This window comes from Zosterops lateralis, assembly GCF_965231275.1.
Source record: "Zosterops lateralis genome assembly, chromosome: 1".
NCBI lineage: Eukaryota > Metazoa > Chordata > Aves > Passeriformes > Zosteropidae > Zosterops > Zosterops lateralis.
The window spans coordinates 104788383-104807608 of NC_139762.1; the positions used below are offsets into that span (position 1 = coordinate 104788383).

Genomic DNA, 19226 nt, shown 5'->3' on the forward strand with positions numbered 1-19226 from the left:
GTGGATACAGAAATGTTGCTTTGTTGTGCATGGCTGGAGTGTTTGTTGTTCTTTAAAACAGATCCAATGTTTTTAGGATTGCCCTTAGATTTAAAAGTTGCAGAAGCTGGTAAAAGAACAGGTGGAAGCTTCCTGTGAAGAGCATCGTTTTTGCACCTGTGCTCTGGATGACTTCATCCTGTCCTTGCAGCACAGGTGGCACCGTGGTGGGTTTGGCACCTACCACACCCACAGCATGGAGGGGATTGTGTTGCTCTCTTCAAGAAACGCATCTCAAGAGCCACAAAGCATGGAGTTAACCATTTTTTCTGCCTACCATTTAGTACCATTACTAGGGCCACTAACACCTAAATACTGTGTTATAAAATTAGAGAATCTTTGGGAAAATATACACTTTGGGTGTGTTACCTTTTTTCATCCTTTCAGTCAAATGTAAATTAAGTTTGAAAATCATGTACATTAATCATCAAATTATAATCTTAACTAGGATCTATCTTTCATTAGGAAGCGTATTTATTTCAGAATGGCAGGCCTGGACTTTGACAAAAATGGCATTACTTTGCCATCTGGCACAACTCTGAAGTACAGATCCCTTCTGTGACTTTGTTAATGCTTTCTTACCTCTGTTTTTATTTAAATTATTGAATGGAGTATCTTCAGGTTGTCTCACCAAAAATCTGGCTTTGATCTCCCTATAGCTATATTTCTTCTTGCAAATCAGTCTAAATTCTTCTGTGCTGAGGCAGAGTTTGAGAGAGGCTCTTTATTGTCATGTATCATGGCTGTTTTGCCTGTCATTGAACAGGTCTTTAATTCATACATGATTTCTATCTTCCTTTAACTGTTCTAGTTTTTCTCTCATGTTTTGAACAGCCTAATTAGATTTTTGAGTTTAGTTCCAGAGACATGCACTGAGTAATCCCTTCCTTGATTTCCAGTAACTGAGGACAAACACATCTCTCTTATTCCAGACATTCTCTAATTCCAGTTATTTAAAAGCACCAGCACGTTCTGAGGTTTGTTCTGGTTTGAGCTTGTCTTTAAGTCTAATAGCCTATGGGATGCTGGACCCTGTGCTGGTGTGATATTCTTACCACATTGTTATGGCTGGACCTTAAGCTATTGTAAATCCGTGATTTTTCATAAAATTTACCACACTGGTTCTTCAGCTCTGTTTGTAATATTTGCCTAACATACAGTTCAGATATTCAGCAGACTTTGCTTAGCCTGTGCTGTGGTTGGGCTTTTTGTATCCTTTCAATTAAAATATTTAGTGTTTAATCACAGTAGGACATTGTTTGGTAATACTATATAATTAAATGGTGGTGGTTGTTGAAGTGTATAATTAGGATTTCTGACAATTCATTGTGATTCTCTGTACTGCTGCAAATAAGAACAAAGCCAGAGAGAAAATGCTGCCTGGGTTATATAAATAAGTGAGAGATGATGGTCAGGCTGAAAATGAGGGTTCTCCCCTCCTTTAATGAAAGGGTTTGTGTACATTACATAGAATAAAGTATTTCTTGCGCTGAAAGCTTTCCAGAGATAATACTGTTGGCCCTCTGAGGCTCTTTATTATGTCAGATGTGGGATTCTGATTTATGGGAAGTGGCTGCTGCCTCCAACAGACTCAGTCTGGTGTGTGGAGGAGAATTTGCTTGATGGCCCCTGTGTGCAGAGCTTTGGGCTGCAGTGTGCAGATCGTCAAGGGCTGGGTTTTACCATGGTGTCCCAGAGAAGGAAATCCCTCATGTTTACTGAAACACCCTAGGCTTTTGAGACAAAGTGCACCCCTTCCACTTCAGGGGATGAGGGACAGGGTGAGCCCAGCCAGCCCCAGCACCAACATTGCCCCCTCAGTGTTTAGAGTTGCTCTGTAGAGGTGGGATCATGAAAGTCCTGGTAGACTTAAGGAACAACTCATCCCCACTTCTATTTTTTAGGAGTCTAGGAATCTGTTGTTCTCCTAAAATGCAAGGTGAAAGTCTCACATAATTACATAGCTGCAAGAATCATAGAACAGTTTGGCTTGCAAGGGACCCTTGAAGTTAGTCATCTAGTCTAAATGGTCTTCAGTGATCAAGGACATCTTCATCAAGATCAGTTTGCTCAGAGCCCTTTTCACCCTGACCTTGAATGTTTCCAGGGATGGGATATCTACCTCTCTGAGCAACCTGTTCCTGTTTCACCACACTCATTGTAAAAGTCTTCCTTTTGTCTAATCTGAGTCTATCTTCTTTTACCTTCTTTTGGTTTAAAACCATTTCCTCTTGTCCTATCACAAGGGGCCCTGCTAAAAAGTTTGTCCCCATCTTTCTTATCAGCCCCTTTTAAGTACTGAAAGGTCACAATAAAGTTCCTTTGAAGCCTTGTCCAGATTGAACAATCCCAACTCTCTCATCCTGTCTTCATAGGAGAGGTGCTCCAGCCCTTCTGATCATCTTCATATCCCTCCTCTGCACCCACTCCAACAGGTCCGTGCCTTTCCTGTGCTGGGGACTCCAGAACTGAACACAGCTGAGGTCTCACCAGAGCAGAATAGAGGGATAGATCAGAATCACCTCCCTCCACTGCTGGCCACACTGTTTTTGATGCAGTGTTTGGCAGGATGTGTTTGGCAGAGCACATTGCAGCCCCTGTCCAGCTTTTGTACACCAGCATCCCCACGTCCTTCTTGGCAGGGCTGCTCTTGATCTGTTCATATCCCAGCCTATATTGATACCAGGGATTGCCCTAACCTTGAACTTGGAAAGAAAGGGGCACCAGGTGAATAAGAAATCTTGAATGTGAAGTTCAGGATAATATCTCAGGAACTGGTACCACTGGCACTGGTAGGGATTGTACAGCCTCACAAGGCACAAATTCTCCGATTGGGCTTTTGAGGTGTGTTTTCTTCTCTCCAGAGGTTATTTGCACAAGCTGCCAGCTGTGTAGCAGGGCAATCAGATTATGCTGCACACTGTAGAAACCCGTGGAGATGGAGTGGTTTGGGTTGGGTCCATTTATTTATTAATTTTGTAAGAAAGAAGCTCTGTGTCTTGCCGTGTTTACTTGAAATATAGAGTGGCTGTTTCAGCCTGCCATGCTTCATGATTTTCCACCTGGCATAGGAAAACTGGCACGACTTAGGTGAGTACATACCCACTGCTTAGATTTCAAGTTTAGCTGCTTTAATTGCTTCCTAATAAATAACCAGAAACTTTCTCAAAGCAAGGATAGCTTGCATTTATCCCTGTTTGATTACAAAACCAGAAGCAAAACAGCAAATTCCAGAACAAATGACAGCATGTTTGTGCTAAATATTTTTTTCCAATGGCATTGTAAAAATCTGACTATTAAGTTAAGCAGGCTGTTGCAATCCACCTGCCCACAAGCCAGCATTGCACTGTTTGGGTGAGCAGGACCATTGCCATTATGGAGACAGGGTTTGCCAAAACTGTGGCATGGGAGGAGGTGTGGACCTTTACGCACTAGCTAGAAAATATGTAGGGCCTCTATTTATGTGTAGTTCAAATTACAGCTTTTACAGTGTGAGAATAGACTCTAAACTGAAGAAATTAGTTTTATCTCAATAATAATCTTAAAAGGCATGAAGCAGTTTCAATTTTTGCCATTTGTGGCCATTATAAAGAACAATTGCTTTCTGAAGTAGGCCAGTATATGGAACCATTGAATAATCAGTTTTGCTCATTGCAACAAAACCTGTCCCATGATTCCTGAAGGATCATGGGAATTATTTCATGAGGGTTAGGTTAATAACCTGTGACACAATGCAGAAGAGAAGACAAAAATCTCACTGGGAATTTTGTGTCTGGCTGGATCCAGTAAACTCAAACCTATACAAAGTTATTGTTGACAAAGATGCCATTGGCTGCTTTTTCTTAGTGTGCTGATATAATCTGCTGGGGTTTTGTCATTACCAAAGCTTCTCTCTAAAAAACATACACACAAACTTATTTTTTCATATATTTGAACATAAATGTGTTTGTGTGTATGTATATACGAAAACACTTACATACTTGAACTTTGAAATCCTCTCTGTCCTATGAGACAAACTTACTTTCATAATTGCTAGTCATGCATATTAGTAAACATCTACCATTTTACACTTCAATGCCTGAATTTCAGCACTTACAGCTAGGTTTTTCAAAACATTTCAATATTGGAACCTAGAGATGGATTCCTCATGGGATCACCTACTTTTGCTAGTGAGAAAGACACCACTGGGAGCTTGTTGCAGCTCTGCAATGTTAATTACTTCTCAGTATTTGACTCCTAGTTACACATTGAATCACAGAATGGTTCATGTTGGAAGGGAACTCAAAGATCCTATAGTTTCTGTCTCCCTGACATGGGGCACCTTCCAGGGCAGGAGGCCTGAATTAGATTTATATCTAATAAATCAGGTCCCTTTAAATATAGGTATTAGATTCACTGCTGTTTTGAAAACATTAGCTTTGAGAAAACAATCGTTTGAAGGCTGCAAACTAGGCTTGCAGTCTTCCTTCAGAAATTTAAAGATGTTATCTCTTTCAGTGACTCACACTGGGGAAAACCCCTCCAAACTAATGTATTTTCGTTTCCTGCACTACATTTCTTTATCTTATAATTATTGTTCTTATACTTATTTCTTGTCAGGGTTATGAAGAAAACCTTGCATCTTTGTCAAAATTGATTTGCTAGCAGAATATTATGAGGCCACCTATTATCCTGCAGCCAGAGCGAAGAAAAGAACAGAAAGCAAATACTTGTAAGAGAATTATTCAGGAAAAAAAAAAAAAAAAAAAAAAAAAAAAAAAAAAAAAAAAAAAAAAAAGTGTGTATGTCATATTCCAGTGTTCAAAGATGTGCTATAATACGGCTGAGGAGTCAGGCATTTTGTAAGGTGGTTACAAAGACCAAAGATATTTAGTGTCCCATTAAAACCATGGAACAAAACAGCAACAACAACAACAAAAATCCCCCAAACAAAACCCAAAAAATCCAGCTCCGCCTTCAGCAAAACCTCTTCTTGGAGCCCAAGAGGAATCTGCAGATGTATACCCCCTGTGTGAGAACAAAGTCTTCAGTCACTGGAATGCAATGCTATAAAAACAAATACTACAAAGCCTGGTAACAGGGGGATGTCTCACTTGCATATTTTTTTGTGAGCATTTTGGTTTGCAGAGAAGGGGGTCCCCAAAGCATGTGAGCCAGCAGGATCTCTTTGTACTAGGTTGCTGTCTGTTTGGCCAGATGTCTTCCCAACAGTGAGGCAGAAAAACCAGAGCTCTTATTAAAATAAGTCGGGGAAAGGAATGGAAAAAAGCATATGTCCAGTGAGATGAGGCACATTGTGTCCCATCTGATATTTATTAAACATTGATCAAATCAGCAGTGAGAAATGCACGTCATGCGGAAGTGACCCCGGCTCCCTGGGTTTGGAAGTTAGTGACAAATGTCTGGGAGCAGACCAACATTGAAAACACGTGTACAGGACACAGAGAGGAGTGTGCTGCACTAGGAGCATCCTTAACAAATGGAGACAAGCTGACTTCAGCCGAGAACGCCCTTTTGCAGGTTTTATGTTTGTTCTGTCAGTGGGATGTGTGTGTAGGGTCTTTCCCTTTCCATTTAGTCTACAGCTTTCTAGATGAGATGTGATACATCTCCTGTAAGAATTCTGCATTTTATGTCAGTCATAACAGCAAGCAATCTAGTGGATAAAATTGGGGAAGTTCTGCCAAATTAAAGCCCGAGCATGGCCTCTTTCAGGCCTCAACTCACAGCTTTTGTGGTAAACCTGCATGATTTTATGCCAGGCTGCTGTGTTTTGTGTAATCACAGTAAGCATTTTTAACTGTCTCCCATTTGTTGTTGCTTAGTATTTTGGCTATTACATCTTTTCAGAACAACCTTTGAATAAAAATGTGTCCTCACGACATGGATTAAATGCATCTCCTATATCAGAACAGTCTTATTTGGGCATGATCCTTAAGCAAGGTAGTGGGGAAGAATAACAGGGCAAGTAGAAGTCAGGGTCTGTGCTGAGGAGGTTGGGGAGCCCTGGTTATACTGTAGTTCATCCCTATACAGAGAGGGTTGCATTCCTGGCTTTTGCCTTTGCATATAGCCTGATATATTTAATTGCTCAGAATGAGTCTTCCAAATCTTTTTGTCAAGGGGTACCTATATCTTTGGTATTTTTGTAGTAGTTTTTATACGTTTAGTAAACTAGAAAATCACATGTTGCTAGCAGCAGAGTTAAGCACTACATGTTCGCAATAAAGTGCAAATGTAATTGCTCTGAAAGACTTTATTGCATCCTAGGTAAAAGAAAACAAAGGAGCCTATTAGATCTCCCTGGCTTTTCACTCCAGCCGTGGACCTGGGTCATGTTAGATGAGGGTAGCAGGGGTTCATTGGCAATCAGATGTAGTTTTAGGCTGACAGGCAGAAAGCCCGAGCAAGGAATGAAATGCACAGTTCCAGGCCAGTTAGTTAATGGAATCACTCCAGCCTGTACGATCGTTTTAGTATGATGTGCCTGTGTTATTGATACCAACCATGCTGGATTGTTAAAGGATGGAAGGGTCTGGCTTTTGTTTGGGTGCTGTTCTGATGTCAGTTTGAAATACACTAAAACTAAAAGTTCTGAAAAGCCAAAGTGCTGTTTTATTGAAACAGAGGTAGAGAGGGTTGAGACAAGTGAAACTAGATCCCTGTGAAGCACTGGAACATACATGATGCTTGATGCTGAACTGCAATACATCCAGTGACATCAGTGAAGTTTCAGCTCGTTACACTACCCAGGAAGCCGGAGTACAGTGACAGAAAGCAGGTCATGTCATAAAATGAGTAATCTTAGTATGAGACAGTTATCAAGTGAAACTTTTCATTATGCAATTGCTGCCAAAGGCTTTGTTTTTGTTTCTGCCTTTCTCTGTGTTTTGTACCTCTGCAGTCCATCATTCTTCCCAGATAAGGATCTAGGCCTGCTTCAATTAACATTAAAATAAGGAGGATCAAGCTTTCTGTTTATCTGTGTATTTAGAAAGTGAATATGATGTGAGTTTTGACCCTGGCTTGTTTTTGGATTTGTGGGACTTTCAAAGACAACCAAACTGGAATCTGAACTTTAAACCCTTCAGCAAAGGAACCTTGCATTTAGGGCACAGAGGCTCAATGAGCCCATTAGTACCAACTAAGACCAGCAAAATGGTGCTCCAGACACCACCAGCTTCCCACTGTGAAATCATTTCAGTCTCGGAGTACCAATGGCAAACCTTTAGAAATTTGCACTTTCCCTTTCCTGCTTTTTCAGCAATTAGAGCTTCCTCACCAGCAAACTCCTTGAGCCTGTAAACCAAAGAAAGCAAGCCAGCCCAGGCATCAGGATCCATAAGCAAACCTGACAACTGAATTATGGACCCTTCGCCTTTTCTTTTGTGGTGCAGGAGTTACCACCCTTCCAAATCCAAGTCACCAGTAGATGGGCTATGCAATTGCTTGTCTCTGTGCCAGCTCCCTCCCTTCCCACCTCACAGAAGGCAGAAGAGAAGCCTTTACCCTCTGGAGTTTCTGTTCTTGAGTTAATACTTACAAGCCTTTGTCTCATTTTCCCATAATGTTCTTGAAAAAAGAAACAGATGTTCCCAGCTGATCTTATGCCTAAACCACCAGGAACCCAAATCTATGACATCACTTTCATCACATGGCAATAGAATGTGATGTCACCCTGAAAAGTTTAAAAAAAAAAAAAAAAAAAAGTGATGATGTAATGTGAAAGAGACGTGCAAAAGATGCATTTCTGCCTTAGCCATAGCAAGTATATGTGCAGAGAGGATTGAAGAAAGTGCCTTGTCAAATAAACTTTGTATAAATCCTCTTCCTCAGTTGTTCCAATATGGTAATCCTTCCTTTGAGCACCTTAGGTTTAAAGGAAGTAATTGGAAAGTGTCACTGGAGAGAGAAATGCAGCTGACTTAAATCATTATGTTGGTCACCCATCCTCCTTGAACACAGGGGAAGTAGCCTGTGCTTTTCTCTTAAAAAAATGAAAAATAAAAAAACACTCTGTAGAAGGTCATGAGTTTGGAAAAGTAAAATCATCTGTGCATTAGGCCTCAAGGGAAATATAAGTTACTCATAAAAAGCTACAGAGCAAGTTTTGATTAGTTAAGTAATCTGGTACATAGAATTTATTAGAGCTTAAAGCTTTCCTGTGGGGCTCCCCTAATCGTACACAAGTAGAGTGAAATATCAAAGAAATGCATTTTCTGACAGACACAGAAAGTTACATTAATCCTGGACTGCTTAACACGCCTTGGAAAGAAGGATAAATCCCGCCTATTTCTTCCAGCACATTGGTCCAGTTTTCAGGTTTTTACACATTCGTGCTTCTGATTAATAATCCATGCTTCCAACACTCTTAAGCTATTCCCAAGGAGCACAAAAGAGGAAAATTGCTTCCCTAATAGACTCAAAGGTATCAAGCCATTCTGTAAAAAAAGTTTAATAGTAAAGCTCTGTTTTCTTTCATTGATTTGAGGCCATTTTTCTTAGGCTTGTCCACAAAGAGAAATTCACCAGCATTTTTTCTGTGGATGAACGGATGGCTGTATCAGTAAAGCACCCCTTCTTTTCTGTGGAAATAATGTTCTCCAAAACCCCCCAAAATATGCAAGAAGTCTCTCTTGTTGTGGAAAGAAAGAGTTTGCATGGCAACTATCTCTTGTGATCCTTAAAAAGCAGAATTACTCCTACCAGGTTTTCACAGTGCTCTTTTATTTTTGTGGTTTTTTCCCGCCAGAACATTTGTTGTGTCCTATTGCTCCCATGGGGTTATCAAATGCTAAAATAGAGGTGCTGCAGTGTGATGCCTGACAGAGGAGATGCTAATAAAGATTTCCAAAGCTTACCATAGTCTTGTTAGCACAATCAGAGAATAGCCATCTCTCAGGAGAGCCAGGGGTTTTCCAGTGAAGCAGAACCTACTTCTCTTACACTAAGATCCCAAAGTGATTGTTTCACTGAGCAGATGTTTTAACCACCACAATGTTTTATCCTGGCAGTATAGACAAATAGGCACATATTGATATGTAAACATCATCTGATTAGATAAATAATTTGCTCTTTAGCAAACAGAGGAAAGGAAATGGGGAGACAAACCCAGCAACGTGTACTTTGTCATTGTTTTAAATTTCTTTAAATCTTCTGTTGCAGGTATTCAGGAGGGGAGCCAATGTACCAAGTGTAAAAATAACTGGGCACTGAAGTTCTCCATCATCTTATTATACATTTTATGTGCCTTGTTAACAATCACAGTAGCCATTCTGGGATACAAAGGTATGTATGCATTGAGACCAACATTTTACTTTCAGACAAGCATCTAAACACATTATCACTTATTAGCTACCCAGGCAATTTGTCACATTTTAGCCTAAATATCAGTATTTGGGCAATGTTGGCTTTTTGTACATACATAACAACAAACTGCAATCTTAGATTTCACTTTCAAATAACTATGAAATTTTGAAACTAGATTAGACATTTGAAAGGAAAGTTAAAAAAAATGATCATTCCTCCACCAAGAGGGAGTACTGGAAGACACAGAGCTGTGTAACATGCAACAGCCAGAAATATCTTATAACATAGTATTTATCACAGGAACAAAATGTAGTATTGATGTTACTTTGAAGTATCTGGAAGAAGAAAAATTATACCAGGAGGTGCCAGTGTATTGACTATCCACAATAATTGTGATGAATGAAAACACTTAGATGCTTTTAACAGTAATTTCAAGGATTCTGGTAGTTCAGCAACCCAGTAATGGAGAGAATTTCATTTGTGCAAGTCATTGGTTGGGTACATGGGGAAACATGGCTTAAAATTCCCATAAATCCTTATCACTAATTAACTGTAGCCACTTAGGCATTTATAGAAATGTTTTGATGTAAATACCTGCTTATTATGCAGTTACAGCTATAATAAGTTAAGTAAGATGTGAATTTCTGGTATGAAAAAGAAAATGAACAACATCATTGTGAGCATTATAACAGGACATCACAGCTTGTTGCAGAGAAAACCAAACTAGCTCTAAACTACCTGTCTGAGTATGGCTCTGAGAGCTTCAAAACCCCTCCAAGGAGCTGGGTAAATATTCCTGTGATTAGCATGCGGTGCATCCTGTGCTGCCAACAGCTGCACTCATAGCAGAGCTGACATCACCTCTGGTCCTTTGCCAGGGAAAGAAAAGGAAATTGTAGAAATAGAAAGAATAAATAATTATTTAAGAGGATTTGGCACAGTTTTGAGTGGGAGAAAATTAAAACTGTTTGGTTTAGATGAAGATTTATCCAGGGAAAAGAGAGAATGTGAGGAACAGATAGAGAGACTTAGGTAATCCTGTTTCAATTATAAAGCAGACAGAAGGTGGCAAAATTACATCAAATGAAAAAAAAAAATGCAGTACATCTATGTGAATACATGTCCTGAAGTAATTGGTCTCTGGACGTCAGATTTTGAGAGACAAAAAACCTTCCAGAATTCAAAATCTTATTCTTGATCTATGAATATAACATCATTTGGCCACATGGATTAGGGTAGGCCTTTTGCAGATATAAATCTGCAGAGATCTGCTTACATCAGATAAGAATGGGATCTTTCCAGACTTAACCCAGCCACTGAATGAGTGGGATTTAGCAGAATTTCCCTCAAGAGTTTTATATAAGGCTCAGTTCTGGGGCTTCCCAGAAGACTCAGCCCTCACTCAGCTGCAGCATATCAAGTTGGAGAGACTACTGCTCTTTACCTTGTTTTGGCAAATGATAGCATGTGTGAAGGAAGCAGTAGCAATAAAGGAACTGTCCAGAAGATTTTGAGAGAAGGAGTTTGTCTTCCTCATTTCAATCTTGTTTTCAGGCTTCTTTCTCTATGGAGCCCCATAGCACCATCTTTTCCCCAGGCTTTCCCCTCTTATTGAGGCTCAAACTTTGTTTAACTCATTTCTAAACTTCATTCTTTGAATGAGCAGTCACTCACTAGGGATGAGTCTTTCTGTCATAGCAGTACCAAATCACAGCTATCCAAGACAAGGACAAAAGAATCCCCTCTTCCACAAATAAATGTAAAAAGGATTGTAAGAAGGTGGATAATGCATATCTTGCTTGCAGACCCTAAGACCGTAATTTTGGTGACCACTGCTCCACTACTCAAGAACTTGGTGACAGCATTTGAATGCCAAGGAAAAGAGGCAAAGAGACAGAAGTCTTGTTGAATCCATGAATTCCTTCTGTAACACCAAGCAGCAAATGGCCATATGTCAGGCATTAATTCTGCCCTTTGCAGCTGCAGTTTAAGAGCTTTGTCTTCAGGCTACCTACGTGCTTATTTGCAGGGCAAACATAAGTTAGATAAAACCTCAGTTGACAGTTCATATTCAAATTAATTACTGAAATAGTTTGGTTGTTGAGAACGGATAAGGCCTTAAAGGAAGAACAAAACTCAATACAAGTATAGAGTTCTTGAACTCTCCTCTCTGTATCAGAATTTGGCTTGTCTTTTTTACTGCAGTATTACATTAAATAAGGAATTCTGCTGGCATCAGGGATTCTTTCAGTCTCTTAGCTAAGTTTCCATTAAATTTGCCTCCCACACTTATGTTTATAAAGCCCAAAACTACTTTTAAAACTTTCATTTCCTACATCACATTTAAATATCCTTTGTGATTTAAAACATTAAAACTACTCATCAGTGGATTAAATATGGCAAGCAAAAAAGTAACTCAATGGGAGGCAAAGTCAACACAGAATAAACCTCCAAACTAGTGGTAAAAATTACATAGTATGTTGGAGAAACCTGAAACCAAAACATGAATGAATAACAAGGAAACAAAACATGAAGGAATAACGAGGCAAGTTTAGTATTCTTCTGCTCTGAGAAGACAAGTTATTGTTTAAAACACTTATAAAGCAATCTGTAATTTTTGCACATTCTTTATTAAATTAAATGAAAAATACAAAGTTATAATTTTTCTGGCACCAGCCAGTGTCAGATTAGTCTGTTGAAGATGAATGATATTCCTGTGACTTGTTCCAGTAAGGGAATGCTTGCAGCTTGAATTTCTGGTAGTTTTTATTCTCTAGTCAGTCCTTATTTTAAGTTTCTTGAGTAATGCCCACCATGACTTTCATCTACTTCTTTTATCTGTCTCCCAGACAAGAGACACACAGCTCTCTTGCCTGCCATTACCTGGGGCCAGCACATCCTGGTGAGATGGCACATTTTGTTATAGTGGCTTAGATGCAGACAGTCCTCACTGTTCTGGTCAGCAACTACTTGAAATTTTGGCTTCCTTTAGAGGGTCTTCACCACATTTTCCACTGTGATCTTGTCAGAAATTGAGATGGCAATGCAGAGACCAAGCTGTGAATTAAGATGAAGTTAACCAAAAGCAAGTTAAGACATACACAACTTTGCCTTTTTAAGAGTGGGCAGATTGTTGGGAGCAGCAGAGTGGCCTTTTGTCAAGGGTATTACAGGTGATCTGCCTGCTTGCCTTTTTCTGGAGAAGGTGGAGAGTGGCTGTTCAAGTCTGGGGCACTCGCTAGAGGCTGACTTTCACTTCTGAGAGTGTTCCATATGGTCACCTACCACTGAAGGCTCCATCCAGAAATGGTGGTGGGAGCTCCTACCAGGGAAGGAAAGACATTCCCATAACAGGACATTGGTCTGTATGACCGCTTTTGACATCAAGAAAAACAAAACCCAACATTGGCCTCTTGCTACTCATTCTCTCCCAAATTTATCCTTTCCACTTGCAGGGGAATAGCAAGAAAAGCAAATAAGCTACAACTTGCTTTGGGAAGGAGTTTGGGCAGGGATCAAGTTCCCCAAACCCATTATTTGTTTGACCATGGAGGCAAAGATCACAGCCCAGTGGGATAAAGCAAATACATGCATCGGTTTATCTATGGGATGGTACCTTAGCCCTTGAGCTAACCCTGCAGTCACGTTTGCAGAGAGCTTGTCTGTTTCTGCTGCTAGAGTTGGGTGGTTTGGGGTTTTTTTCACTTTGAACAATGAAAATACCATATGCTGTTGTATAATTACTTCTGTTCAGTCTCATTTAACTGCCAGACAACTACTTACTGACAGGATTACTGCTGTTTTCATTTGCTTTGGACTCTTCAGGGTTATATTTTAACTCAAGCTTCCAGTGTTAGATTTCATTCAATCAGGAAAACGTATTCGTTATATGATAGTTTAGTTTTACAAACTTCAGATCTTAAGTACAAACTGGCATTTGTTTGGACAGCAAAAAGAAGAAATTACATTTTCATTTAATTGCTGATAATATATATTCATTTGCCAACTCCAAGTGTGTTGCATAATTGGGGAAAACAGTTGAATATTACACTAAATCTGAATTTAAAAGAGCCATAGGTGATGTTACATTGCTAGTCAAGGCACAGATTCAGCAGAAACACTTGAATTAGGCCTGCTTTTTAAATACAGATTATTTCATAAGGGCCCTCTAAGTGCCCAGAGTGAGCCATGCCCTGGCACTATCTGTAGACAAAGGAGAACACCACGGTGAGCAAGGAGCTGCCTCGAGCCAGAAGGAAAAGCCAAGTCCTCACTCTCACTGCATGTGATGTACAGGTGTATACATGCATCACTGGAGTGTCAGAAGTAGCTCAAGGACCTTTGCTGATCTAGGCATCAGCCTGGAAGACAAGCAGGGCAGGACAAACAGAGAATCAATTCTGGCTTCATTTAGGACAAATGGCATATAGCATTTTGACAACTTTAATGGGCAGAAGAAACAGTGAAAAATTAGTGCTATAATGGGGAGAAAAATGCTTTCTAAAGCAGAAGGTATTGAGCAACTGTCCCTCTGAAAAAAGCAAAGCCAATATTGTAGCCTGGGTCTGGTTTTTAGCAAGCAATCTGTCATCATCTCAAATATAGAAAGCCACACTGACTGACTGCACACAGTAGAGTCTCTGTTTTACTGGCTTGTTAGCAGCCTAGAAAGGAGCAGGGAGGTAATTCACCAAAGGGCGTACGGTCTTTCTGAAGACCCTGAGACTTTCTCTGTTGCAGCTCCTCAGTGCTGTTGCATCAGATAGTCTTGGTCTGGTTTTCTCATGTTGGTTTTGGGGAAGCAGTAAAAGCCTCCTGTGTAACTGTGGTATCTAGAATCAGAAAAACAAATGCAAAAGTTAATAAAGTAGGATCACCTGATGGACTACACTTTAAAGGTCTGGCATTCATGTGGTTGCTGGTGAGCAGCAAAAGATCCCTAACCTTCACTTTTCATGAAAACTCAAATCTTTACATAGCAACAATTTTTATGAGACTCTTTTCCTAGCTGCAGATCATTTTGCAGACAGAAAGAGGTATAACTACCCCTACCCTACACAGGTTTACAGAACTTCAAAACATGGGAAACACTTTCTTTCTTCTGTTTGAAAGAAGGAGCTGGCACAATAACTCGTGTAGCCTCTCCCAGGGTTGTGACAGACCCATTCTGCTCCCAGTGTAGCAAAAGGACTAAATAATCTCATGATGAGAAGCAATTTCTACCCGTGGTTGTGGCTTGAGTGCAAAAGGCTATTAGACAAAGTTTGGTATCAAAGCTGTAGGCTACCTCAAACCTTGCAAGCATTTCACATTTTTGCCACTGGAAGCCACCCCGGGCTGTTTATTTGTTGCTCTGCTTTTTCCATTCCCATATTAATTTCATTAAATAATCGAGTGTCTCAGTGACAAGAAAAGTACTTGGCATTACAAAATAAAGGGCACATCAGTCGTAAATCTGCACTTCCTGAAGGACCATCCTTTCAATCTTAATGAGGCAACATCAAAATGAGGCAAAAAAAGACTATTTCAAGTGATCTGTACCATTATCAATATCTTTAACCTCCCCAAAACTTTTAGTAGTTACTATCTCAGTCCTAACTTAGCTATCCAGGTGGCAACTTTTAATGATGAAAAGGCATAAGAACAAAAGGTTCTTTTTCAGGAGAAATGGCTCATAGCAAAATGAAGGGAAGTCTTTTACACATCTGAGCCTTTAGCAATCAGTTGTCCTTTGCCACACAGCACTGTGCTTGAAGCATGGAAATACTATTAGAAGAAAAGGACTTTGTGAGGAAAAACCACAAAGAGGGATTTCCTCATTCAGCAGAGAGATTGTTCATGGGCAAAAAAAATGTTTAGAGACTGCTGGCAGACTGAAAAAGTAGAATTCTGGGTCCACCAGCAAATAGGAGCTCATCGTTCCAACATTTCACAGAGCAACAGCAGAGTGTAATGGCAAGCAAGGCAATTTCAAGGCGTTTTCTTTTTTTACTGTTTGGTAGTAGTGGTGTGGGTTTATTGTTTACTAGTCTTTTTTCATCATTTCCCTGTTCTTCTTTCCATAACACACTGTTCTCTCTCCCCTAGTTGTAGAAAAAATGGACAATGTGACAGGTGGCCTGGAAACATCCCACAGAAGATACACAGAAAAGCTCTCAGAAGTGGAGAGTGATCTGAAGAAATTAGGTAATCTACCCACAAGCAAAGCACCTTTGTTTTATGGACCTGGGGTGTTCTCCTGGCAGATTGAGGCCTATCATCTGAAAAATCTCTGCCTATGACAAGATACAGCACTTCCATTCCAGTTTCTTGAGTACTTGGGAAAGTGCTTAAAAATAGTACAGATCAGCTCTAGTTAGAAGAGCATTTTAAGAATACTTCAGAATTTATGGTCCCACTGAAGTCACTCTGAAAGCATTTATATTTAAATAAACAGACACTTAAGTGTTGTCCTCAGGAGAGAATCTTCTCTGAGGTAGAGATGTAAAATATAGCAGAAGCTGTTCTACAGCACAAAAGATTCTACATAAAATGAGCACCTATCACCCAGTCATCCTGATGGTGTTTTAGCAATTAAGATTCAAAACTGAAGGCCATTTTACAAGGTACACAAATAATCAGATATTCCAAATTCTTATGTCTGAGGCAAGTCTATTACTTCCATAAATTGTTTCTTGATCATCTCAGGGAATACAGGACATAAGACTGTTATCTGTTTGAGTCTTCCAAGTGCTGTCAAAGTTCTTAATTTTCAGGAAGATGTAAAAAAAATCAAGGATGAAGATTCTACTCTCTAAGTGTACATTTTTACTTTTCTTCCTATACATAGACATAGAGTTTTTATTGTAGAAGTATTAATATACACATACATACATGCTTGTGATTCTTGAAACAAATTTCATCTAGTTTTGTAAACCATATATTGAGACATGTATTTCTAGGAAAACTTCCTTGCTTGCAGCTTGATTATAAATTTTTATTTATTTCTCTCAAAAGGGAGCTGGCTTCTAAAGTATTTGCACACTGCATTTAGTTCAATGACATTGGGTAATTCACTGACACGTTCTTTTACTGACACATCTACAGACGTAAATGTTACACTCGAAAGCTCATGCAACCTTTTGGATTCTATTTGGGTTATTATATTATGCTGATAAAATTTTCATGACTTGGAGCACCTTTGCTTCTTTCCTGCCCACACATTTTTACACGCTGTTGGATGGATGCTCAGGGAGACACTCAGGATCATCAGTTCCCATTTAAGTGGACTTGCCATGGAGGAAGTTAGGAAATCACTGGAGCAGTTTGAGTAGGGGACATGAAAGTAAGAGAAGTGCTGTAGGGCCAGAAGGATAAAAGTGTGCAGTGAATGGAAGACAGGCCTTTAGGGATTAGCTGTATGTGGACCTGGCAGTTGTCAGAGCTGCGTGAGGAACACAGTATAATATGAACTATAGCCAAGAGGTAAACATAGAGTTGGAGCTGAGATGATCTGGGAGCGAGAGAAGTGGCAGGGAGAGGAACTGTGCTCAGGAAAATGTCCATCCGCAAAAGACTCCATAAACACTTCAGGCTGAAGTCTCACAAGCCATCATTTGACTTTTGCCATCATGACTCATTCAATCACACCAGACAAAAGCACCATACACAGCTGTATTCACTGTAATTTATGAAAACCATACTGCTCTTTCTTGGCATCATATGAAATTATGGGCTTCAGACTGTCTAATTCATAAATATAGCTACACTTAGATGAGGACAAAAATATATGGACTGTGAGCAGGATAGTGAACTGATTGAGGTCAAGCAAGGTAGTCTGTCCTGAAAGCAAGTGTTGACTGCTTATTTCCTTGGTTTCTATGTCCTGGATAATAGGCTGTGCAATCTCAAATGTTTTATCATACTTGGACAAGCTTCCAGAAGTATTCTATAGGGCAATGTAAGCACAAGCAGAGATGTTCCTCAAAGATCAAAGGTTTTGCCTTCCTCAAACTCAGAACATGAGGAAACAATAATGGCAAAATAAATGTCATTAAAAGCAATAGTAATGTATTAGAGAGAAAACGAGAAATATATCTTATTCTTACATGTCTGAAGTAGCCTGCTGGCAAAGCTTTTGTCTCTAACCCAGATTGATTTAAAATAAGTATGAGAACTTACTTAAAACTAAACCCAAGATTTAAAAAACTGGAACTATATGTACTAAATCACAATGAAGGTATTCCACTTGCAATGAAAAGAAAGAAAAAACATAAACAGATAAAATAAACTCCTGAGCTTTCAGCAAAATCCAGTTGTAACTTCAAAACCTATACTTGCTGATATCTCTTTAATGTTTTGAATTCTGTTTCCCATTCAGTTTTCATTCAGAACACAGCATTCTTGACTGCATATACTCATCAGTTTCTAACCACAGTTTTTTCCTGTTTGTGATGACAGAATCACTGTTTTGTTTTCCTTAGCAAGACACAAGGTCTCCATCAATTCCCCTTTGCTTTTTTTTTCTCTATCTAGAGGCAGAACTTTGCTTAGTGGTTTCTCTTTACTGGAAAAGATAGCATAAAAGCTCTACTAAACTGTTTGACAACCTGACTGTTCTTAAAATACACTGTGCTGTTTTATACTGTGTTTTAAAAAAAAACTCTAAAGCCTTTCCATTTTTTTATTTTGCTGTACAACAGATGACCAAGCTGGACAAAAAGCCTTAAATACTAACACTGAACTGTCGAGCTTCAGATCTGATATTTTGGCTCTTCGTCAGCAACTTCATGACATTGCAGAGAAAACTACCAGAAACAAAGAGACACTGGAGAAGCTGCAAGAGTCTGGAAATGTATTAGATGATAGACAGAACCAGATGAAAAGTGCCTTAGATAGTAACTCTTTCATGATCATCAGTGTCAATAAGACTCTTCAGGCATATACTGGCTATATCAACAATCTTCAACAAGACACAAGTAATATACAAACAAACCTGCAAAGCCAAGAGCATTCTCAAAATGTGGTCATGATGAGCCTGAACAACTTAAACCTGACTCAAATACAGCAAAGAAATCTTATCAGTGCCTTACAGAAGTCAGTGGAAGATACAAGCTCGGCTATTCTAAGAATGAAGAATGACTTTCAAAATCTGCAGCAGGTTGTCCTTCAGGCCCGGAAGGACACTGACTGGCTTAAGGAGAAAGTACACAATTTACAGGCTTTGGCTGCCAACAACTCAGCAATGGCAAAAGCCAACAATGATACACTTGAAGACATGAACAATCAGCTCAGCTCCTTCAGTGGGCAGATGGAGAACATCACCACAATTGCCCAAGCCAACGAACAAAGTCTAAAGGATCTCCAGGAACAGCATAAAGGAGATGAAAACAGAACTGCTGCCAAATTCAGCCAGCTGGAAGAAAGGTTCCAGGTCTTGGAAACCGATATAGTCAATATCATCAGCAACATCAGCTACACTGCTCATCACCTACGGACACTGACGAGCAATCTCAATGAGGTCAGGACAACTTGCACGGACACCTTAAGTAAACACTCAGATGAGCTGATTTTCATGAACAGCACGCTCGCCAATATTCGCATAGACTCTGCATCTCTCAAGGTGCAACAGGATTTGATGAGATCAAGGTTAGATGTTGAAGTTGCCAATTTGTCAGTAATTATGGAAGAAATGAAGCTGGTGGATTCCAAACATGGCCAGCTCATCAAAAACTTCACTATCCTACAAGGTATGCAGCTTCCCTAATGATGTGTGTGTGCCAAATTCCTGCTTGCATTACTTCTTTAGTTCTGTGGTACAGAGTCCTGTTATCTAATCCTAAACTTTTGAAATGTAAGTGTAGCTTGAATTTTCCATACTAATTTTTCTGTACCTTTTT

At 39.6% G+C, this 19226-nt stretch overlaps 1 protein-coding gene across 1 annotated transcript in view; it reads left to right on the top strand.

Moving 5' to 3' along the window:
• The window catches only part of COLEC12 (collectin subfamily member 12), a 92885-nt gene that overhangs the window by 67636 nt on the left and 6023 nt on the right, over positions 1–19226 (top strand). Inside the window, exons 3-5 of the mRNA XM_083867186.1 lie at positions 9205–9327; positions 15436–15534; positions 18030–19076. Coding sequence (XP_083723312.1) covers positions 9205–9327; positions 15436–15534; positions 18030–19076 — 1269 coding nt within the window. The remainder of the gene's footprint in view (positions 1–9204; positions 9328–15435; positions 15535–18029; positions 19077–19226) is intronic.